At 43.1% G+C, this 24,977-nt stretch overlaps 1 protein-coding gene across 1 annotated transcript in view; it reads right to left on the reverse strand.

The window, feature by feature from the left end:
• Positions 1–19,341, reverse strand: part of LOC131680855 (uncharacterized) — a 54,545-nt gene extending 35,204 nt beyond the window's left edge. The window contains exons 1-2 of the mRNA XM_058961568.1: positions 19,320–19,341; positions 18,532–18,664 (exon numbers count right to left, since the gene is read on the reverse strand). Of these exons, the coding sequence (XP_058817551.1) occupies positions 18,532–18,664; positions 19,320–19,341 (155 nt within the window). The remainder of the gene's footprint in view (positions 1–18,531; positions 18,665–19,319) is intronic.
• Between the last annotated feature and the right edge of the window lie 5,636 nt (positions 19,342–24,977).

Below are 24,977 nucleotides of genomic sequence, written 5' to 3' on the forward strand. Positions count from 1 at the left end.
TTTTAATTTAACGACATGTTGAATTTTTCGAGTCACGTAATTTTACTCCACATATGGCGTTTGTTTAAAATGTATAATTTTATGGCCCTGCGCTTGGAAAGTATATCTTTCATGTAAAATTAAACAAAACACTGTTATATTTCGTCATTTCGTCAATTACGGTTTGTTAGATTGTGGTAAATTTCGAAATACCTCAACGGTAAAATTTAGTTTTTTGGTGTTTAGAACACTAGGCGCACGACCAGACAACTGTCTTGCGGGACACCTGTGGTTCTTCTGAATGTGCATGAGCGCGTGTTCTTTATACTCACGAATGCCGAGCGATCGGAAAGATACGACTGCAACCAGTTGGTCAGCCAAGTGGGAAATCCCAAACGCTTTAATTTCAGGATTGCGATGTTGTGCGGTACTTTGTCGAAAGCTTTTGAAAAATCGATGTAAATTGTCGCGATAGCCGGCACCGCACGCTCTTTACGACCCCAATACGCCGGAGATGCGCATTCAACGTATAATGATTGGACATGATCCGAGATGCCACCCGAAGGAAGTCACGACGTTCATCCATCCTTTTTATACAAGATTGGTTGATGCAATTTTCGAGCGTTCTCTAACTCTAAATCTAACCGAAAAAATCGTTAAAACTGCACGATGTTTCACAAATATTACCTTCAAATACCCAAGTGTCCCCCTTCCCATTACCATTCTAATCTAAGTGTCACTTTTCTTATTACCCGTAATAGATCAATGCGAATGAACTCAAACTAATATTTGTATCAGGCAATCCGGAACGATTTCTTCGTTAAAGCCTTTTTTTCGTTAAATCTGCGGCAACATCTTTCCAGTGGATTATTTTGTCCATATGAAGTACGGTGTCTAGGGATCCACAATAGAGTGGGGTTACGAAGAACATGAGGAGGCGCATACAAATTAACGCCCGAGAGAAGATCGGGACTGTCGATATTACCTGACAGCAAGTCGAAAACAAAAACTCTTTGCAGCAAGATACGGCGAGTCGCCTGAGTCTGCAGACCGAGTAACGTACATCTATCGGCATAAGGAGGCAACACAACTGGATCATTCCATGGAAGTTTCCTGAGGGCGAATCGCACAAAACATCGTTGTATACGTTCTAGTCGGTCAATTTGAACGGCATGGTATGGTGTCGAAACTTGCACAGCATACTCCAGAACACTTCTGATCAGGGCACAGTAAAGTGATTTTAGTGTGTATAAATCATCGAAGTCCACCGTGTTCCGCTTTAAGAAGCCCAGCATTCCGAAAACCTTAGCAGTTGTCGAGGTGATATGGTCCGAAAAGCTCAACTTCCTATCGAAGAGCGCTCCCAAGTCACGGATCGAGTCGACGCTTTCAATTGTTCTTCCTTTTTGTCAGAATTCATAACGTTCTGGAGTAAGCAAGCGTCCGAAACTAATTACTTTACATTTATTAACGTTGACTTGCATTCCGTTAAGAGTGCACCATTCTTGAATAGTACAGATATCTTCTTGAAGCACTACGGCGTCAAGTGCAGAAGCGATAGTTCGGAAGATTCTGAGATCGTCCGCGTATAGCAATTTCCCAGACATGATCTGACTACAGATATCATTAATAAACCAAATAAAAATAAGCGGGCCCAGATGACTGCCTTGCGGGACACCTGTGGTTCTTCTGAATGTGCATGAGCGCAAGTTCTTTATACTCACGAATGCCGAGCGATCGGAAAGATACGACTGCAACCAGTTGGTCAGCCAAGTGGGAAATCCCAAACGCTTTAATTTCAGGATTGCGATGTTGTGCGGTACTTTGTCGAAAGCTTTTGAAAAATCGATGTAAATTGCGTCCGCCTGATGACGCCTATCGACGTCGGGAAACAACTTCGATGTGTAAGCTATCAGGGTAGAAGCTGTTGATCGTTTCTTGACAAACCCGTGTTGATACTCCGAGATAATATGGGATGCAGCTGCATACGTGACGTTTATATACATTATTATAATTTCATCGCATAACGCCTATCAGCTGAATGTGAATTTACGTGTAATGTTGTCGTCGCCGATAAAGAATTTTTAGTTCCGTGTATTCCGATTAAAGGTCGAATCGAGTACACGACGTAGGGCCCAGCTGCTAGACGAAATATTGTTTCTCTCGAAAATCCGTTGACGAACCGATGCCAATGCCCGCATTTTTCAGTTTGCATCAAGTTTTTTATTTGCGTTTCTAACGTCGCGTATATCTGGAAAAATTTGAACGATCTAACGTTCAAAAAGTTGTCATAGGACCTTTTCGCATACAATTCTGAGCACTCTCTGCCCACAATGGAGTGGGAAACCGTCCACGATTGTTTGCCAGTCAAAACGTTGCACACTGCCACCGGAGGTATTTTTCATTTTGATTCGATTGTTTCGGATATAGTGGATGCGTAGCTCTTTCATTCAATGGGCACACTAATGAGCTAGAGTACAACGATAAATCTAACGCACTTGGCCGCGCTGGTAGGCATTCGTGTCATTTCCATGTATTCATGATGGTCATACTGAAATTGTCGCGAATATCATGCAGTAAGATAGATCGGTTATCAGCATGAAGACAACCCCATGACATGCGTGGGAGTTGAAATCTTCTCGAACCAGTTGAGGCGGGATATATATGGAAAGAGTATCAATAAATCTTTGCCAAGGAGTTGGATTTAACAAGCGACAATTTCAACACCTGGTACCGAGCAAAGGCTAATCCGATTGAAATAGTAGCACGTTTTGATTCCCAAAACGCTCCTCAATATTGTTTTCGGCCATGGCGAATAATGCTAAAATTGAGGAATATCTAGTAAACCTAGAAAAATAATATGACTGAAATACAGACACTTGAAGTTTTAGATGTTACATGTGGACTTTACAAGACCAGGAGCCAATGTCTTGATCCTCTCCGCATTTTCCACACCGTGCCTTATTTCTACAATGGGTTCCTCAGTTCATGCCCCGGGTTACAAAAAGGTGAACAAGTAGACGAGCCCTGTTCAAAAGAACAAATTTTGGAAGAACAAATCCGGCGAAAGGCTCGAAATGAGACTGATGGAAAATAAGTTTTCTAATACTCCTCGATTTTTACTGAACACAATTGCTTGCATACCAGAATTTACACTGACTGAAGCACAGGGATCTGGAAGGAGCCACCCCCCGCAATCAAGGCCCTTCTCGGAGACTACACCATCAATCTCTACTTCCCAGGCGGGTACGCACACAAAATACGTTTTTGTACACGGTCGAGTGTTGTTTAGCTTGATCACGCGATTTATCGATTACGTTAAATGGCTTATCTTTGGTCCGGAGCTTTGTATTAGATATAATTTGTATCGAAGGTATTTCGGTCGTGGTTAAATTGAATTTTTTTTTTCAAATTTGGGAACTGGTCCAGATCGGGAGCTGTGTCGGATCCGGGAACTAGGCCGGATCCAAAAACTGCCTAAAATTTTTCTTTCACTATCCAAGTTACCTTATAAAAAAAACCGTAATCCCGCCTATTTTTGCCAAAATTGATGCAGATTCCGGCCTGAATTTTGGTAGAAATCCGCCAGAACTCCGGCTGATTTGACTCGATACTAATACTATTGTAGAAATCGACCGAATTATCCTACATCGTCATTCCACCGTTTACTACCTTTGCGGTAATATGAATTTAATACCGCAATGCGCAATTGCGTGATCTGTTAACAAAAAGGCAATAGAATCTTACCCAAAAGTAATAGAAACATGCCCGTTGGATTTTGGGTGTAGTATTCAACAAACACATTTTCACTGCGACGGCAAACAGCCCTGTTAACAAAAAGTGTTTCCAAATAGCCACCAGATATTACCAGAGAATTTTCATTTTCACTTACACACGCCATATCTGAACTTTCGTCAGTACGAGGAGAAATCACTTCGAATCTTACTACCCACTCAGGAAAAATTAGACTGCCCAGAAATATAATGAATTTTTGAAAACTCAATCGGCCTACCCCTGAGCCGATTACTAGTCCAACCAGGAGTACTTACACCAAATTTGAAACAAATTGGAAAAGTCTAGCTACCGGACCAACGTATCTGAAGTTTGTATGGGATAGTTAGACAATTTATACGGAAAAACCCCACTAGCTCGCAGTGGCGTTGGCGCCATCTATTCGGTAACATGTGGAACTAAAATGTTTTCACCAAAACATGACTCGTATTATTTACTATAATCCTTCTGAACATGTTATTGAGCTTAACCCAACCTAATTATTTCACAAAAATGTTTAGTTCGTGTGAATCGAGCAGTGATACACAACCATGCACAGGTAGGCCCCATGCAAAACTGACTCAGACATTACTTCGCTAAAAATTTAATCATTTCTTTTAACAAAGTCCGATTGACTAGCAATCTTCGGCAAAGTTGTAAACAATTAAATTATCTTTCTTATTTTTGCTTAAAGCAATAATATGATACATACAGTACCACTTCGCGGTGAAAATGCGAGGTAGTGGGGTTATTAGTTTTTTTTATTCTATCTTCACCAACAAGTCCCTTGATTTCAATGGTGGTTGCTTAAACTAATTATATTTTAGGATAGAAAATATTTTAGCCTTTATCAGATTCCTCGTCTGGTTGAAGTCAAAAGCCGTCGCCAAACTGTCAAAATATGCCGAAGTCCGATTACAGCACTCTGGCGACCATCGTTGGTTCTCCTGAACGGTAATCGCAGAAGAGAGTTATTGCGTAGAGTTCGAACGCAGGCTTGAAGATCCAGACGTCCGAGGATTGTAGAGCTATCCACTCTGGCAGATAGCAGGTCCGACACGAACAGGGCTCGAGAGCAGTCGCTCCAGTCCCTGCCTAGAGTGTCAAGCTGCATTAACTGACAACGGTTTTCGTAGCTTGGCAGCTGAAATTTGTTTAGCCAAGTAAGATGTCGGAGTGCAAAGCATATGAAGCGACTTTGGACAGCCTTGATTCTGTCAATGCCTTTCTGGTAGTACGGATTCCAAACAACAGAACAATATTCTAGTATCGAGCGAACCAGTGCGCAATAGAGTGATTTTAAACAGTATACGTCTCTAAAGTTTTTCGCTATTCGGAAGATGAACCCAAGCTGTCTTGATGCCTTATCCACTATGTATGAAGTATGTGGTTTGAACGTAAGTGTCGATTCCACTCCGAGATCCTTGACCGAGAAGTGTCTTGGAATGCTCGAGGTGAAGAAATGGTGGTTGAACTGAATCGGATGGCGTTTCCGCGTGAACGCAACGATTGAGCATTTGCTCGGGTTTAAAATCTTTCTATTTATATCACTCCACGTATCAAAGCTCTCCAGTTCACTCTGAAGAAACTCGGCAACGATATTATTCCGTATTTTTCGAAAAAAAAATCATGTCGTCGACGAAAGAAAGGGGTCCTTGTAATTTGATACGAACATCATTAAAGTAAAGGACGAATATTACTGGACCGAGATGGCTCCCTTGTGGGATACCGGAATGGTGCAGATAGACAGTTCTTAATGCTGATTCGGAGTTGCCTTCCATCGAGATAGGAACGAGTGATAAGTTTATCCAGCTTCGCTATTGCGATATCATGGTTGATTTTGGCGAAGGCCGCAGATCGATCCATGTAAATAACATCGGTTTGCAATCCGCCAACGAATCCATCGAGTACCTATATTTTGAACGAGAGCAGATTGGTCGTTGCAGATTGTTTAAGCATAAAACCGTGTTGGTCGTGCAATGTAGTGTTTGCAGTGAAAGAAAATAGGGTCTTAAACAACCAGCTCGAATAGTTTTAATATGACACTTAAACACGAGATTCTCCGATAATTATCAATGTTCGATTTGTTCCCCGTTTTATGAACAGAAAACATGTGCGCTGCTTTTCAGCAGGAAGGGACTGTTCCAGTAGTGAGAGATGGCACGAAGACTCGCCGAAGTGGTTTAAGAAGCCCGCTGATGCGCTTTTCAACAAACATCGAGAAAGCGCCTTCCGGATCCGGGGAACTAGGCGCTTTCAACTTGGAATTTGCTGCAAGAATAGCAGCATTATCGACGTAAATTCAGTTGATGGTTCATCTTAAAGAAGAAGTGAGATTGGTGGCGGTAGCGACTTGTTGTGATGGAAGGCTCTCGTCGGAAAAACGCTTGAACATTTCTCGGAGAACAATTGGAAAATTTCGGGTTTTTATGCCACGGTGAACAGCGATAAGCACACCACCACCCGACATCTTATGGCTGTTGAAGACGTTGCGGTCACAGCGATCGACATCCAATGCCGAACTAAAAACCTGGCGAGATAGAGTACGGTTGTCAACCCAAGTCCCGGTCAAGGCGATGACGTTACAACAGCAGTCTGTTGTAGCCAGCAAAAAACTGTTCGCTGATGAATTTGTGCCACCAACGTTCTGGTAGTAAACCTCGATACCGTTGGAGATTGGAACAGGTTCGGCTGGAATCGTACCGACAGTACTAGCCAACGAGCAACGACAGCTGAGCAAGCCTTTGATCCGAGAGAATAGGCTGAACAAGAATTGTTTAAGCCATTATTCAGCTAAATTGTTTGTTGAGTAGTAGGAGAGAGCGCAGCAATGTTGTTTTTTGGAGCAGGTTGGGAGGTTCTTAAATCACTACCACGAACGGAATCGGAACGACAGACGATCACTGTTTCGACTGCGGTGGGGGATTCGAGGCATCTCATATCAACTACATTGTGTAGCGGCGGAGGTAGCTTGAGGCGAGAGCTAGATGATGCAATAGAGGCGTGAGACGCATCAGTCGTTGTATGGTTGCAATTGAAATAAAAATACTTACGGGGAATGATGGCTAGGAAAACCCCGTCTCCATTAACGCACACAGGCTCGACTGTGGCGGCAGGAGCCTGAGCTTCCATGGTACGAATTGCGTTGCATCCCAGTATGCTCTCGACATCGACACTCCTTCACAATGGCGGTGTAGCTTGATGTAGCAGCATAGATAATCATTGCGGAGTCTTCGACAGGATCGTAGAAAGGCCGGGTTGATTCAGTGGATTGCGTTGCTTCTTCTGAAGGTGGATGGAATTCAGCCGGCGGGGAACCATATGTTCTGGGTATGGCTATCCTCCTACTTGCGGCCATGTATCTGGATTAAGAGCTGAACTTTGATTAAGAATTCCAACTTTGAAGGATATAAAGTTCAAACTACCGACGTCAATTCCTCTTTTCAGCAACGGGATAACTTTTATATCCTCGTTTCAGTTTAGTGTTTCTTTAGTCATTTTTTCGACCGTCTCCTTGCTAACACTGGGATGAAAGCGGGGTAGATATATCCAAAGCAACGACGTTGGAGATGAAACCGACATAATATTGCTATTAACTATTTGCTTTCTACCAACAACTAGAGCATAGCTCGGATAAGGGCCATCCTTGCAACAACGTTTCTAGGGTGGTCGACTAGTACCGGCATTTGGTCGGACTGGAGTAGAAACAGAGACCTTTTTAGTGAGGCATGATGATTGCTGCTTGTTGTTGGATGACTCGATCTTCGGTTCAGCACTGACGTCATCCGTTTTCTCAGCAATAGTCGTAATTGCATACCCAAGAGAAGTAACTGTGTCGCGAAAACGAGTGAATTTCATCAGCTTGGTACACTTGTTACGCATCCAAAATAAATTTGGGTTTTCCGAGAAAATTCTCAAGAGCGACTTGTTTAGATGTTTTCCGCACTGCATATGTAGCATATTTTTGCAGATCTGACAATGCCTACAATCAGATCTAGGCGCTGCAGTTACGGGGGCATTTGGTGGTTGAGTAGCACAAGTTTGACTAATTGCTTACTTCGCTGTTTTTTCACAATACAAAAACAACCAGGTAAAACTGTGAAACTTTACTAAATTGACAGTGAAAACAAAACTACAAATCGGCAGGTAGAAGCTCAGATATGATATAAAAAAAGCGTTGAAACGAGCTCAAAGTGACAAACAAGTGATGCGAAGCGAATAACACAAAACAAGTTAACTGCCGAGAAATGAAGGAACTCCGTCGAAAGCATGATCTACCCACTTCCATCCGGGACACCCAGCCCAACGACCCTAGAAGAAGAGATACTGATAGCATTTCTCAACGCAGTTGACTTATTTGGATCAATCCGAAGCAATCCAGGAGCACACCGAACCTCTGTCTCATCTTCTTCGGATGCAGTGAAGGAACCAGAGAGATTTCCAATGAGAACAAACCGACTAGATAGCAATGAATTTTTCAAAGATTGAGAATGAAATTCAAACAATTAAAGCAATGTTGTATACAGCGAATGTTGAGTGTAAAGTTTACCCCGTTGCGTGGTGCGGCAAATCAGCCCACATTTGAATTTACCCTAAAATGGGTTATGGTGAGAGAGAGAGAGTGTAGACGAGGAAATGATCAAAACAAAGTGAAGTGTCAGAGTAATGAAATAGAAAATATACGGCGAATGAAGAAAAGATTGAAGGTGTAAAGATAAAAAATATATAATTTGTAGAATTATCGGAAGTGAAGCAGAGAAGAACGTGGAGTAGAGTATAGATCGGACAGATTGGATTAATAGAGGCGAAGGAAAAGTTTCTGTTAGCGGTCCGTGGTATTTCGGATACTAAATTGTAAGTAGTATTAAGATAGGAAGAGCAACTGGACATGGAATAAAAATTTGTGTTTCAGCTTCGAGCAGATAATACCGCAACTAGCGAGTTGTACTGCTAAACAAACTCCGAACAATTACCGCCAACAGAAAACTCGAAGAATTTACGGTAATTATGTCCAACGTACGACAGACAAGGTCTATGGCTAAAGCCGCGAAAACTAACCTCGAAAAGGTGGACATCAATGAAAGAGGTGAAGGAAGGTTTGATCCATCTTTTGTACCGTCTATGGTCGACGATGTTGAAGGTGAGCACTGTGTGTACTGTGATCGGCCGAACACTGCCGAATGGTATAGGGTCCAATATCAGGAATGTGAGCATTGGTATCATTCCTCATGTGGTAAAAAAAAGCACAACAAGTGTTAATAAGGTTGCCTTTTCATGTGTGTTATGCGTACCCCGAATCTCCGTTCCGGCAATCCGCTCAGACACAAGTCGGATAACCTCATCAAGCGCGTGAAAAGCACGAATCGACCGGGAGTTAGAGCGTCTCGAGGAAGAACGACGCCTAATGGACGAGAAGAAAGCTTGCGCAGGAGCAAGCGTTGTTGGAAAAGGCAATATTGGAGAAATTGGAGCGGATGAAGCTGTACATTGCCAGAAAATACGATCTGCGCAGTCAACAGGATGGCAACGATGAACATAGCGAAGGTATCTATCGTACAAACCGAACGAGCACCAGTAGGGTAGGGGTTTGGGTCGAGAGTCAGAGAAAAATAACCGAGTTTGCTGATCCTACTCTACTGACTATGGTAACTCCGGTCGATACACGCAACGTGAAATTCACGTCAATTCCGTTGGCAGAGAGTGCATCAGTAGGCAAGATGGGTGTGCATTCTCTGCTGTCAGGTGACATAGCTACCGTTAGTAACTTGAACTCCCTTATACGTACAACGGGAAGTATTACAATTGGTGAAAATCTGGAGGATGATTCAGATGGCATCGTTGGTATTGAGGACAAGTCGTACCACGATCTGATCTCGCCGATACTTCCGTCGGTAAGCGTCCAGCCGCTTCTAACGTTGCTTGCGGATGCACGCGCTGGACCGGTCGAATGTAGGTACGGTTCCTAAACTGGCCAAAAGTATTCCAACATACGATCACTGGCGGCAAGAGCCTGGTGCATTGCGTTTGCAGGAACTGCAACATAATAAAGAGAACGAAGGGAGGAGAAAGCGGGATCTTGCATTGGTGGAACAGGTGAAGCAACTGGAGATGCAACGGGCCCAGGGTTTGCACGAACAGCAACGCAAGGAAGCCGAATTCAAGCAACAACTGCAGATTTTGAAGCAAGATCATGCGGCAGCGAAACTACAACGACGGCAACAAATAGCAAGTTGGGACAGCGAGTTGCAAGGTTTACGTAAGTCGGAACAGGATTTTATGTACCAGATGGAGGTGTTACGTCAACGAGAGCAGGCGAAAGAAACACGAGATGCGCTAGTGTTCCAAAGTCAATCGCATTTGGTGACCGAAGCGATGAGAAGTAAAGAGTCGGTCTGCTCCAAAGAACAGAAATCTCAGAGAGAAAATCTTCGACCTCTTCACGGCAACCACATGAAGATATCTGGTGATATCTATAGCGACGTGGCAGCTTCGGTAAGTGCCGGAACTTATCAAGCATCCCATACACCTGTAGTAGATTATCGCCCCTCGTATTCTAATAATCGAGTGAATGAGACCACTATAGTTTCAAGTCCAGTGGGTGGTCGTACCGACATAACGTTATCAACACCCTCTCTAGCCCCTGCCTCTCAAGTCTTTCAAACCGGTTCAAACACAGTATCCACCCACAGCGAACCCCTATACAAAGAGTCAATTGCAACTAGTTTCAATAGGACCAACAACGCAGCAACTAGCTGCCAGGCATGTAGTTTCAAAAGAATTACCAGTGTTCACAGAAGATCCAGTTGATTGGCCACTCTTCATCAGTAGTTACCAACATTCAACACATGCATGCGGATATTCTGATTCGGAGAACTTATTGAGTCTTAAGCGCTGCCTCAAGGGAAGTGCGAAAGAAGCAGTGAGCAGCTTCCTGCTTCACTCGTCAACAGTCTCTTAAGTCATATCCACCCTCCAAATGCTGTATGGACGTCCGGAACAGATAGCGCAAAACTCCTGCCCCAAAAGCCGATCGACTGGACATGCTGGTGAGTTTTGGATTGGTGGTGCAGAACTTGTGCGGACATTTGAAGGCGGTTGGATTAGACAATCATCTGGCGAACCCAGTGTTGCTGCAGGAGCTGATCGAAAAACTGCAGCCAGCTGTGAAGTTCAACTGGGCATTGTATCAGCAGCAAATTCCGATAGTAGATCTGAATATTTTCAACGACTGTATGGCAAAAGTTGCGTCGGCTGCTAGCAGTGTGACACTTATGAGCAGAACTACAACGAAGCCCTTGCGAGATGAGCACAAAGTAAAGAAGAAAGCTTACCTAAATGCACACTCATCGGAGCGAATTCAGCATGAGGATATCGAAAATGATAATCGGGATAATGAGAATCCACCATCAGTTTGTACTACTCCAGCTCCCGCTACTACGAGGAGGACGGAGTCCTGTCCAGCTTGCGGTGGTTAAAGCCACCTAGCTAGTAACTGCGCAACATTCAGCAAGCTCTGCGTCGATGAGAGGTGGAAGATCGTAAAAGCTCGCAAGCTCTGCCGACGATGCCTCACACCTCACATTCGCTGGCGGTGCAAGGGAGAAGTTTGCGGAGTCAATGGGTGCCAGAAGCGCCATCACCGTCTTCTCCACTACGAACAATCTCCAGCTGACTCCGAGATGAGTAGATCGAACGCGAATGCCACGGTGACAATTCATCGTCAAATGACATCATCTACGCTTTTTCGAGTTCTACCTGTAACGCTGTTCGGTAGGAAAGGAAACGGTCACACATACGCTTTCCTAGATGATGGATCATCGGTGACGTTGCTGGAACAGTCGATTGCGGATTCTTTGGGTCTAAAGGGGAAGACGGAGCCTCTGTATATCCAGTGGACGGGTGGTATCAACAAAAAATGTCTGGAGCCCGACGAGTGAGTTTGGAGATATCCGGAGCTGCGAGTGAAAATCCGTTCAACGTCGCCGAAGTGCATATTGTGGACAATCTTGGGCTTCCTGAACAAACTCTAGAGTTCGGCGAGATGGAGAGACAGTACGACCACCTACGAGATCTCCCAGTTAGCAGCTTCAAGTCAGCCGTTCCACGAATGCTCATCAGATTGAACAATACACATCTGTTGGCTACTCTAAAGCTGCGAGAAGGCCGTCCGTTAGAACCAATTGCAACGAAAACCCGTATTGGCTGGGCGGTTTACGGAAATTTACGAGAGGACACGGAGTCATTTCAGCATCGCCAAATGCATATTTGCGCTCGATCAGACGACCAGCTCCATGATTATGTCCGTGAGTTCTTTTCGGTGGAAAGTATGGGTGTGACGGTAGCTGCTTCTGTTGAAGGTATCGAGGAACAAAGAGCACGGAAAATATTAGAGCAGACCACGGTGCGTACAGCAAGTGGGAGGTTCGAAACGGGTCTTTTATGGAAACACGATCATGTCGAGTTCCCTGACAGTCGTCCGATGGCGGAGAAACGTTTGCGGTGTCTAGAGAAACGTCTATCGAAGAACCCTGAGTTGTATGAAAATGTTCGTCAACAAATAGTAGATTTTCAACAGAAGGGATATGCGCATAAGACAACCAGTGATGAACCAACCGAACTTGGTACTTGCCACTCGGAATAGTGTTGAATCCAAAAAAGCCTGGAAAAGTGAAGTTGATTTGGGATGCCACGGTAAAAGCCAAAGGCGTATCATTAAACACGATGCTGTTGAAAGGACCGGACACCCCTGTTGTCCGTATTGTATCGCTACTGCGAACGAGAGGTTGCGATATGCGGAGATATAAAGGAAATGTTCCACCAAATTTTGATACGGGAGAAAGAACGCAGTGCGCAGCTTTTTCTCTGGGGGAACACTCCTGACATGCCGATGGAGACGATGGTAACGGACGTCGCGATATTTGGGGCGACGTGCTCGCCGGTACAGTCGCAGTATGTGAAAAATTTCAACGCCACGGAGAACGAGAAAGAGTATCCTAAGGCTGCAGATGCTATAAAGAAAAAGCACTACGTAGATGATTACCTCGAGAGCTTAGATACTATAGAGAAAGCATTCGGATTAGCGCTAGAGGTTAGTGAAGTTCACGCGAAGGCCGGGTTTCAGATACGGAACTGGTTTTCCAACCACGAAGTTGTGCTGAAACGTATCGGGGAAGTCAACCCAACGGCAGTAAAATGTTTTGTTGCTGATAAAGAGGCAGCTTCCGAACGACTGCTAGGGTTAGTTTGGTTGCCAAATGAGGACGTTTTCTCATTCACGTTGAACCTCCGGGACGATGTCAGACGGTTAGTTCAAGGCGAAGTTATTCCCACGAAAAGAGAGTTACTGCGAGTTGTCATGAGCATCTACGATCCTTTGGGTCTCGTTGCGGCGTTTGTGATACATGGAAAGGTTATTGTGCAGGATGTATGGCAAACAAATGTCGGATGGGACGAAACTATCCCAGATGAGGTATTCTGGCGATGGGAACAGTGGCTCACAGTTTTACGGAGCATGGAGAATATAAAGATTCCTCGATGCTATTTTCCCCGCTACGATATAAATAGTTTGGATTCGTTGAAGCTACACATATTCGTTGATGCCAGTGAGCAAGCCTTTGCAGCTGTAGCCTATTTCAGAATGCTGGATCGAGGACGTGTGCGCTGCGCTCTAGTCTCTTCAAAGACCAAGTTCGCACCCCTTGAACCGTTATCTATCCTGCGTTTAGAACTACTTGCAGCCGTTCTAGGAGCACGACTGAGGAAAAGCATCGAGGAAGGACATTCGTATAAGATAAAGCGAACATATTTCTGGTCCGATTCTACCACCGTCCGCTCCTGGATTAAATCCGATCTACGACGATATCGTTCATACGTGGCATTTAGGGTTAACGAGATACTCAGTCTGTCGAAGGTCGATGAATGGAGGTGGGTTCCAACACGACTCAATGTCGCTGACGAGGCTACGAAGTGGGGACGAGGCCCGTCCTTTGAACCCGCTAGTCGGTGGTATAAGGCACCTGAATATATACACGACGAAAATCATGAATGGCCAAAGGACCCTGTTGACATCGGGGAGGCCAGCGAACTACGACCAGCCTATTTATTTGCGTATTTAATTTTGAAACCGATTGCGTATGTCCATCGGTTTGTGGACAATTGTCGACGAGCGAACTCCAAGGAACCGTTGGAAACTGCTAGTTTGTCGAAAGAAGAGTTGCAGAAAGCAGAGCGTAGTTTATGGTGGTTGGCGCAATCGGACGAGTTTCCGGACGAAGTTGCTACGTTGAAGCGGAATCTACGAGTGAGAAACGAGGATCGGAAGCCATTGGAGAAAAGCAGCAAGATCGCAACAACCACGCCAGCGATGGACGAGTTCGGGATTCTCCGAATGGATGGACGGTCGGAAAAAGCAGAAGGCCTAACCTATGATGCTAAATATCCTGTTACTCTGCCGAAGGAACATCGGATGACCAGACTTCTTCTTGATTGGTACCACCGTGTTTACCGTCACGCAAACAACGAAACTATCGTGAATGAAGTTAAGCAGCGATTCTACGTGCCAAGGTTGAGAGTTCAAGTACGTCTTGCTAGAAAAACTTGTACATGGTGTCGATTACATAGAGCTGTTCCTACTGTACCCAAGATGGGTCCATTACCTCGCGTTAGATTGACGCCATACTTGCGACCGTTTACGTTTGTGGGAATCGACTACTTCGGTCCATATCAAATACAAATCGGACGGAGTGTAGTTAAAAGGTGGGTGGCCCTTTCACCTGTTTAACGATCAGAGCCATTCATTTGGAAGTCGCAGCGAGCTTGTCTACAGACTCTTGCAAAAAGGCCATTCGTCGCTTCATCGCCCGTCGAGGTGCTCCACAGGCAATTTTCTCCGACAATGGTACCAATTTTGTCGGTGCGAGTAGGGAGCTGAAGATAGAGTTGGAAAGGGTCAACAAGGATTTAGCGAGTACTTTCACCGACGCAAATACGCAGTGGCGATTCAATCCACCTGCGGCACCGCACATGGGAGGTTGTTGGGAAAGAATGGTACGGTCGGTGAAAGTCGCACTGGGAGCCCTTCCGACGGAGCGTAGATTAGACGAAGAGTCATTCGTCACTAAACTGCCCAGAAAAATAATGAATTTTTGAAAACGTTTGAAAATGTTCATTCGATTCCTAGTCCCGCCAGGAGTTCTTGCACCAAATTTGAAGCAAATCGGACAAGTCTAGCTACCGGACCAACGTGGCTGAAGTTTGTACGAGATTTTTCGACAATTTACATGGAGAAAACCCACTAACTTGCATTTTTGCCGCTAGGTGGCACTGTATGCATTGTATTATCACTGTAAGTGAAAATAAGAAAGATAATTTAATTGTCTACAACTTTGTCGAAGACAGCTAGTCAATCCGGCTTTGTTAAAAGAAGTTATTAAAATTTTAACGAAGTGATGTCTGAGTCAGTTTTCCATAGGGCCTAGCAGTGCAATGTTGTGTATCAGTACTCGATTCCCACGAACTATACATTTTTGTGAAATAACCGTTAGGTTTAGCTCAATAGTATGTTCAGAAGAATTATACAACATAATACGAGTTATGTTTTGATTAGAAAATTTTAGTTCCAACTGTGACCACATAGAGGGAGCCAACACTAACTTTTCATAGAAGGGAGATAGAATATCGAGATGTTCGGGAGAATTATTGCAAAATGCCTGTTCTACAACTTTGTGGAAGACACCTAACTTCTATCTCTCTCCGTTGAAAAGTTAGTGTTGGCGCCCTCTATGCGGTACAATGTGGAACCAAAATTTTCTAACCAAAGCATGACTCCTATTATTTATTACAATTTTTCTGAACCTACAATTGAGCTAAATCTAACGGTTATATCACAAAAATGATTAGTTCGCGCGAATCGAGTACTGATACACAACATTGCACTGCTAGGCCCTATGGAAAACTGACTCAGACATCACTTCGTTAAAATTTTAATAACTTCTTTTAACAAAGCCGGATTGACTAGCTGTCTTCGACAAAGTTGTGGACAATTAAATTATCTTTCTTATTTTCACTGACAGTGGTAATACAATGCATACAGTGCCACCTAGCGGCAAAAATGCGAGTTAGTGGGTTTTATCCATGAAAATTGTCGAAAAATCGCATACAAACTTCAGGCACGTTGGTCCGGTAGCTAGACTTGTCCGATTTGCTTCAAATTTGGTGCAAGTACTCCTGGTAAAACTAGAAATCGACTCAGGGGTGGGCCGATAGGGGTCATTTTTTTCCTGTCACTCTATTCGTCACGTTGTTGACAGAGGCGGAACATATGATTAATTCTCGTCCCCTGACATTCGTGCCGGTAGAATCTGCTGATACCGAGTGGCTCACCCCGAACCATTTTTTGTTGCTAAGCTCCAATGGGGTTCAGCAGCCGGTAAAAAATCCCGTCGACGCGAGGGCTGCAACTAGGAGGAGCTGGAATATAATCCAGCACGCATTGGACAATCTTTGGCGTCGGTGGATAACTGAATATCTGCCTACAATAAGCAGACGAACAAAGTAGTTCTAGGATGTAAGATCAATCCAGGAAGGTGAATTGGTGCTGACAGTGGACGAGAATGTCGGGAATCGGTGGTTGAGGGGACGTGTGGTCCGGATATACCCCGGAAAGGACGGATCAGCTCGTCGTGCAGATGTTCAAACGAGTAGTGGAATTTTGCAACGTCTGGCGACTAAACTCGCTATACACTGAAACCTCCATTTACGAACTCTTTTTTTACGTAATATTCGATTTACGTAACTTTTTTTACGAACTAAATTCGAAATAACGAACTCTTTTTTTACGAACTAAATTCGAAATAACGAACTCTTTTTGAAAAGTTTGAGTTCGTACATTACAGCATGAAGTTATATACTTATGTATTCTTAGTTAATTGCTACTAATATAAGTTGGGTATTTTCAAAATGGAGTTGACGAGTGCATGACGGAAATCGATGTCTTGGGCCATTTTGGAATCCAAGATGGCGACTTCCGATTTAGATAAATTCTCTATAACCTTAACAATATTGGTATTTTCGGAATGGGGTTGACGAGTGTATGACCGAAATCGATGTCTTGAGCCATTTTGGAATCCAAGATGGCGACTTCCGGTTTAGATAAATTTTCTATAACCTCAACAATATGGGTATTTTCGGAATGGGGTTGAAGAGTGTATGACGGAAATCGATGTCTTGAACTATTTTGGAATCCAATTCTCTATAACCTCAACAATATGGGTATTTCGGGATAGGGTTGACGAGTGCCTGACGGAAATAGAACCCATATTGTTCGTTATCAAGAATAATGCTCAACCGGCAATCGTCATATTGAACTTGGAAAAGTTTCCAATTGTCCATTTTCAGCATTCACTTGGCAAGCCCATTCCTAAAATACCCATATTGTTAGGGTTATCGAGAATATTGCTCAACCGGAAGTCGCCATCTTGGATTTCGAAAAGGTTCCAATTGTCAATTTTCATCATTTACTTGCCAAGCCAAAAATACCCATATTGTTTAGAGGTGTGCGCCGCGCTGCCGATTTCAGGTAAAGTACTATTTTTACATGCAACCGCCGGCGCGGCGCGGCGGCGGCTGCGTGGCGCACACCTCTAATATTGTTAGGGTTATCGAGAATATTGCTCAACCAGAAGTCGCCATCTTGGATTACAAAACCGTTCCAATTGTCCATTTTCAGCATCTACTTGTCAATCCCGTTCCAAAAATGCTCGTATTGTTAGGGTTATCGAGAATATTGCTCAACCGGAAGTCGCCATCTTGGATTTCGAAAAGGTTCCAATTGTCCATTTTCAGCATCTACTTGTCAAGCCCGTTCCAAAAATAACCATACTGTGAGGGTTATCGAGAATATTGCTCAACCAACGAATATTAATAAGAATGTGAAGCAAACTTTTTTTACGAACTAAATCCCAAATAACGAACACTTTTTTTACGAACTAATTCAATTTACGAACCCCCGGTTTGGTTAGTAAATGGAGGTTTCAGTGTATTAGATGTTGGAGGTGTAGGTGACGCCGAGGCAAAAGCTCTAGCGACACGAGGGAGAGAATGTTGAGTGTAAAGTTTACCCAGAAACCCCCCGTTGCGTGGTGCGGCAAGTCAGCCCACATTTGAATTTACCCTAAAATGGGTTGCACACGCAATACAATTTTACGGGCACGAGATCTGGTGGACACTCAATAGTATTTTTTTATGTTTTCATATTGTAAATATATTTTTTAAAAATACTTAGAGCTCTGTTAGGCTAACGCAATGAGCCGTATCAAATAATGCATTGTAAAATAAAAGCTTGAGGGTTAGCTGATATTAGGAATAAACTTGACGTTTCGATTTTTTTTTACTTTTTCGGGTGCGTTTTAACGAATGCCAAATGTGTAAAATTAAAATGCGTGAAATTAAACGTTGATAGAGTGACGCCTAGAAGTGTTAAATCTTATTTAAAATCACTGATTATGACGTTTGTACTCATTCCTTTTACGAAAGTGTCCCCATTGCGCCTAATCGCAACGTACCGCAATACGCATACTATCGCCCGTACCGCAAGCATTCGAGCTGACCATAAATCAACCAGAACCAATTGTCATCGTGTCACCCCAGCTGACAACCTCCAATTACAGGTACTTAGCAGAACAATTTACACCGACTTGCTGCACTATGAACCGGAAAACGGAAACTGTAGAAAGGAAAATAAAAAAAACACCAAAAAAGCTACAATAATACAACAATACTCACGTGTACAGCGGTATCGTCTGTCCACCCTTGTACCAAATGACCAGGATCGCCCGGTCGCCGGCGATCGGAGACGTGATGTTGCACTCCAGCTTCCCCGTCATGCCCTGTACCGCCTCGGCCATGTGCAGCGGAGCTGTTGCAGTGGAGAAGAAGAAGAAAAGACAGAGAAAATACGGAATTAAATTTAATTTATCGCTTCGATTTCTTCGTTCGACGAATACGGAAACGGGTACCGGGATGCGCAGAGGGCAGCGGGGACTCTCATTGGACAATAAATTTTATTTAATTTTCCCGATGCCCTTTCTCTCGGCTACACGTAAACTGGTCGATTTTTTTTTCTTTCTGTGAGAATTCGTGCCCAAGGAGAGAGTGCAAAATATAGTCAGCAGGTTCATTTGCAGAATACAGTCGAAGGATAACACTATGTTTAGGGTAAATTGGGATTTGGATAGGAAAAAATGCAACCCAATCTACCGACTGCCACCGAACACCGCGTGGGGGATGTTCTGCGAGAAAACAGTCCCTGTTAGCCATCGACATTCTATTTTTCCTATGTTTAACTGGTGGCCTCTGACCGAATCGATTCCCAGTTAACGTTTCTGCACAGACACTAAATCCCGCCGGAACCAGGTGTGAACAGATAAGAGAGACATTTTCACCTGCTTACCCGAGGCTGTGTGGGGGAATCGTAAGGAGGTTCTGCCTGGAAGGAAGAATGGAGGCGTCAGACAAAGCGCCAAGTGAATTGAATCATTTCGCTGGGATGGAGTTTCTGCTCCACCTCCTACCCGCACCGAATGAGTTTTCCATTTCGATGGAAAGGATTTGAAACATTTTCCTGCGAGTGGAGTGGAGTGAGGATGGTAGTTGTGCTGCTGTTTCGAAAGTTTCTTTTGTTCATTTTGATTCCGATTCAGGGGTGCTTCGGGCGGAACGAACGTGGCAAAGAGTGATGAAAAGCTTCTTTTATTTCAGCAAGGTCGGAGGCTGGGAGGAGGCTGGGGAAGTGTTAATGAGAGAAACTTCCAGCAGCGAGCTGATGAAATGCGATTTTTATTCGCCTGCATTCCGTAATCCGCTTCGGCACGTTTGATTTGTAATTTACATATTCGTTAGCCGAGCAACTATTCCGGTGCCAGGTGGGGGAAGGGAAGCACACAACCACCATTTATCAGAAGCTTCATTTTCCACCTGGTTTGGTGTGGTTCGACTTCAATTTGGCAGCTTTTCTCAGGAGCGCGTCGGTAGCTGCACTTTTTTTTCGCTACTCATCCACTAACGAACATGAAAATTGAGTTCGCTGGAAATAATAGATGGTTGGAAAATTTGCAGTTTGCTTGATGCAAATTAAGCGCAAGCTTGTTATGATAATTAAGGGGAATGGGAATCGAATTGATGAATTTTCACGGTTGTATTCAAAGAATCTGTCTTATTTCTCCTATTGGTATAATTATGACTGTCTTATATGCGATTAGATTTGTTCCATTATTCATTTCTCGTTTCAAACTTTTCCGGTGCTCTTTTTTACACTGGATTGCTACCAAAGAAGAATAATACAATACAGAAAAAAATGCTTATAGGGTACATCCAGTAGAGTATTCCGTAATTTATACCGCACATAAATATCCAGAATTAAGTTTTCAATTAGAGCTTACATTTCCCGATGCTTTGATTTTGTGAAATGTTGTTCAAATTCAATCTACTCAAAAAGGCATATAAATCCCGTATGACTTTTCATAGATCATCGTCAATTTAAACACGTATTTTCAAAATTCAATATAAAACATATAAGCTTGTTCCGAAGAAATGTGATAAAATAGCATACTTGTGCTGGTCCCATACGAAAAACAAAGACATAACAGTCCCATCGATAGATATGGATACAGAGTTCTATTAAATGTGAGATCAACTTCAAACATATTACCAGAACGTGAGAGGACTTCGTACAAAAATTGATGAGATGTTCGTTGCTACCACGGATGTTGAATATGACGTGTCTTTTTAATTGAACCATGGTTGAATGATCAAATTAACTCGTTTTAGCTGCTAGGAGCAAGATACACCATCTACCGTAATGATCGTGACCCGTCAAGAACTGGAAAAATACGAGGTGGTGGTGTTCTTATCGCGGTGTCTAACCGGCTATTGTCAAAACCGAAAGACAATTAACAGCAGTATTGAGGAACTGTGGATAAATATTCGCATTCAAGATGCTACTATATGTGTACGTATTGTATATCTTCCTCCGAGCTCTGCTGATGGTGCCAATGTTATTCAAGAGCATGTCGATGCAGCGCTGGACATCATTAACTCCCTGGAACCGAACGCTACTCATTAACTGTTTGGTGATTATAACCAAGCTGCGCTTATCTGGAGGTCCACTTATTCTGGCTGCGCTTCTCCTGATCTATCTGAATCTACTTTCTCAAGGTTTAGTATTGCTTTCCTCGATGGAATGCCCATGCTAAACATGTCACAAATGCGTACAGTTTCTGACAAACGGAATCGAACCATAGATCTGCTGTTTGTCAACGAGGAAGCTCCAATATCTCTCTATATTTCTGAAGCAGACGGACCGCTGGTTGATATTGACTCCTATCACCCACCTCTCGCAGTGATATGGGGCTGACCTCAGTGGATTTCTATCGATGATATTTTTGAAGACCGGAGGTTTAATTTTTCAAAAGCCGATATTCTTGGTCTTAACAACTCACCACACAATATCGACTGGTTGACCCTGCTAAATCACGCAATAGATGTTGACGGTGCTGTAGATAGCTTAACTTATTTGTTCTGAGTACATCTTTCGGTACGTAGTGCTCGCAATAAACCGCCGTGGTCAAATCGGCACCTTCGACAGCTCAAACGTTGGAAAGCGGCCCTCCGACATTATGCAACTCGACGAAATCCATTTATAAAGCAGGAGTTTATCAAAAAGCCAGCTGTAATTGTAAATCGTACTACCGTTTTTTTTATTCTAGGCATATTTTACATACTCAATCTAATCAACGGAACGGAATCCAAAAAGTGTTTGGTCTTTTGTAAATGGAAAGCGCAAAGAGAATGAACTTTCTTCTAGTATATTTCTTGCAGACTCATTTGAAAAACACCCCTCGTTGCACCCGCGATCTGTTTCCGAAGCATTTTCAAGTGTATTTAAAAAAGCTTCGGTCTTCCCAACTGAAATTGAATGCGGTCTCCACGATGTTCCCAGTGATGTGTTGAACCTAAGTAACATTAGTTTTTCCGATGAAGATATTCTTGCTGCCATTGGTAAAATGAAGTCATCAACATCAGCTGGACCAGATGGGATTCCTGCTATAATCCTGAAGAAATGTGCAAGCACACTATGTGCTCCGTTGAAATTAATCTTCAACCAATCGCTTTCCCAAGCAGTGTTTCCGCTGTTTTGGAAGAATTCCGTAATGTTTCCCGCTTTTTAAAAAGGTGATAAACAAGATGTGGCGAGCTATTGAGGCATCATCTATCTTTGCGCAGGATTGAAACAATTCATCAGAAAAACATGGTTTCTACCCAGCTACGAGTTTAGCTCAGTTCACCTCTCACTGTATTAAACATATAGAATCCGGTGCCCAAACAGATGCTATCTATACGGATCGCAAAGCGGCATTTGATCACGTGGATCACTCTCTTCTGCCAGCGAAGATTGAGCGATTTGGTGCATCTTCACGAAGTAGCTTATGTCATACCTCGTTGATCGATCCTTATCAGTAAAATAAAGAAAAACCATGAGTCATATAGCTTTAACGACATGTCGGGAGTTCCCCATAGAAGCAATCTCGAACCCTTAATTTTTTCTTTGTACTTCAATGACGTTTGATTCATTTTCTCGCCGGGATGCAAACTAATATACGCTGACGATCTCAAACTATTTCGCACCATACTTTACATAGAAGACTGTATCGCACTGGATTCTATTATTGGTGTGCTTGTAATCTTTCAACTCTCAGCATGTCCAAATGCTCTGTAAGCTCTGTGATACCCAATCTCTTGGAGTTATACGACCTTGGCCTGTTCCTGGATTCATAGCTGACCTTCAAAGATCATTATTCGAACATTATATCCCAAGTAAACAAAAACCTTGATTTCATAATTAGAACCGCAAAATAATGTACCGATCCATAATTTTTACGATTTCTGTATTCTCTGTTGTCCGTTCTATTCTCTAAGCGTCAGCTATCGTCTGGAGAGCTTACACGGGTGTTTGGATAAAATGCAGCAGCAGAAATTTATCTAGAGTTGTTTTATTAGAAAGCTATTGGCTGTTAACAAAGATGCCCAGACAAATTATCACAGGTTAATGTTAACGTGCCCCCTAGATATTTGAGGTCGTGCCACTTTCTAAGCCTTGACTTTCAACATACTGAATATGATCAGAACGATAGAGATGGGTCGGTACTTGTATTTTCACCCGATACCCAACCCGAACCCGTACCCGTAGGAATAGGAGCGCGTACCGGTCGGGTCGGGTACAGGTAAAATATTTATTCAGGATACGTGTCGGATCAGGTTTTATCGAAACATTTCACAATTACCCGTAATGTTTTTGAATGTTTAGATGCCGCCTTTCCGTAAATATCGGGTTAATATAGGTTATCCTCGTAGAAAAATATTAAAACAAGAATAAGTTCATACATCAGTCTACTTTCTACTTCTGCCGCAGTCAGACGTACAATCGAGCCAAGTGAACAACAGGTCTCTCGATCTAGTGTGCATTGTCTCGAGAACAAAGGAATTATCGGATTATTCTTGTCATCATGAGTAAAGTTGACGAAAAAGCTCTACTCCGACCCAACGCTGCGGTCGTTGACTTTAAATTTTGTTTAAAACGACCGAGTTTTAGTGAAGTGGAATACCTTCTGAAGGTAAAAATGCAACTTAGGCTTGCGGAAGTCTTGTACCTTCAGTATCATCATCTTCGCAATGTAGTGTTAATATCATTCAACACGTTAGCACAAGCCGAGCGTTTCGTTTTGAAGAACAACTTAAAACACGTGGTTGAAAGTGACAACGTTGGAATTAAGATTCCCGTATACATTGAGAATGATTATATAGATGTAAGTATGTATATGTATATGACCTATCACCTCGTACCCCTCCTGAGCCAATTGCAAAATGCATGTCGCAATACGGAGAAGTAGAATCCGTTAAACCTGATACTTGGAGAAACTTCTTCCCGGGTACTCCTAACGGCGTTTTTGTAGTGAGGATGCGGGTTGAAAGGCCTATACCCTCCTACTTGGCAATAAAACTCAAAACTCACGGAACTACAATTATGAAAACTACGCTATGCACCCATGAGGGGCAAACTCCTACGTGCAAGTATTGTAATCAGACAGCTCATCATGGACAACCTTGCGCGGAAGATGCAGATGAAAATGCATCTCAACCGATTGCCAAATCATCTACGGCAAACCAACCTAAAACAGAGTTTTCAATACCAATGCCTGAACCACAAACGGTGGCCAAATTCGTGGCAGCTGTTCAGACTATAATGACAACCGCAAAAGAATCATCCAGCACCCCAAAAGCAACTGTAAGCAACATCGGCAACGAATGCAGTAACAATGACGACGGATTTACACTGATCAACAATAAGTGCAAGAAGCAAGGGAGAACATCTGATCCCGGGCACCAAGCCAGCTTCGACCGGGACGTGAAAAACAGGAGAGAATTAAATGACCCCCCTGACGCTGTTTGGCAACAGACCTCGCGAAAAAAGGTCTCCGCTCGCAATAAAAAGTTGCGCGCACGAGATCCAATTAATTAATTTATGATTGTATTTTTATTTTTACATGTATTGTAAACGTATAAAAGATCCACGGCTCCGTTAAGCTACCGATATGAGCCGTGTCAAATAAACGAATAAAAAAATATGAGTTCATACAAAACTTCGTCCCATAGGAGAGACGTGAGTGTATCGACTTAACTGGACTGTTCATAGATTTTGAGCTGGGAGCTAGAGACAGATCACTCTAAGAATGTATAACAAATTTGCATCAATTTAGAAAAATGCAGTTCATTTCCATTTTTGCATCAACTTTGTATTCCCTGGCAGAAAAGTCTATTTAACAAACGTCCCACGCTGATTCACTTTGTTCGACGTTCTATTGAATGTAGAGCTAGATATTGAAGGGTTTTGACGTTTTACACGCAACGCAAAATTCCATGAAGATCCGTCCGTAAATCTCTAAAATCGTGACCATCTTAGATTCCGATGAAACTTTACAGGTTTCACCGGCATGAAAAACTAAACATTTTCCACAGTCAATAAGATTATTTTGACTTAAGCGCAATTTTTTAAAAGGGCGTAGTCGTTTCTCCGTGCAATAATTTCAATTTTTTTGTTCGATTACACTATTTTATAAAACTATCTGAGAACGAGTTACAGGGAATGAATACTTATGCACGAAAAAAATATACAT

Source organism: Topomyia yanbarensis, chromosome 2 (genome assembly GCF_030247195.1).
Source record: "Topomyia yanbarensis strain Yona2022 chromosome 2, ASM3024719v1, whole genome shotgun sequence".
NCBI lineage: Eukaryota > Metazoa > Arthropoda > Insecta > Diptera > Culicidae > Topomyia > Topomyia yanbarensis.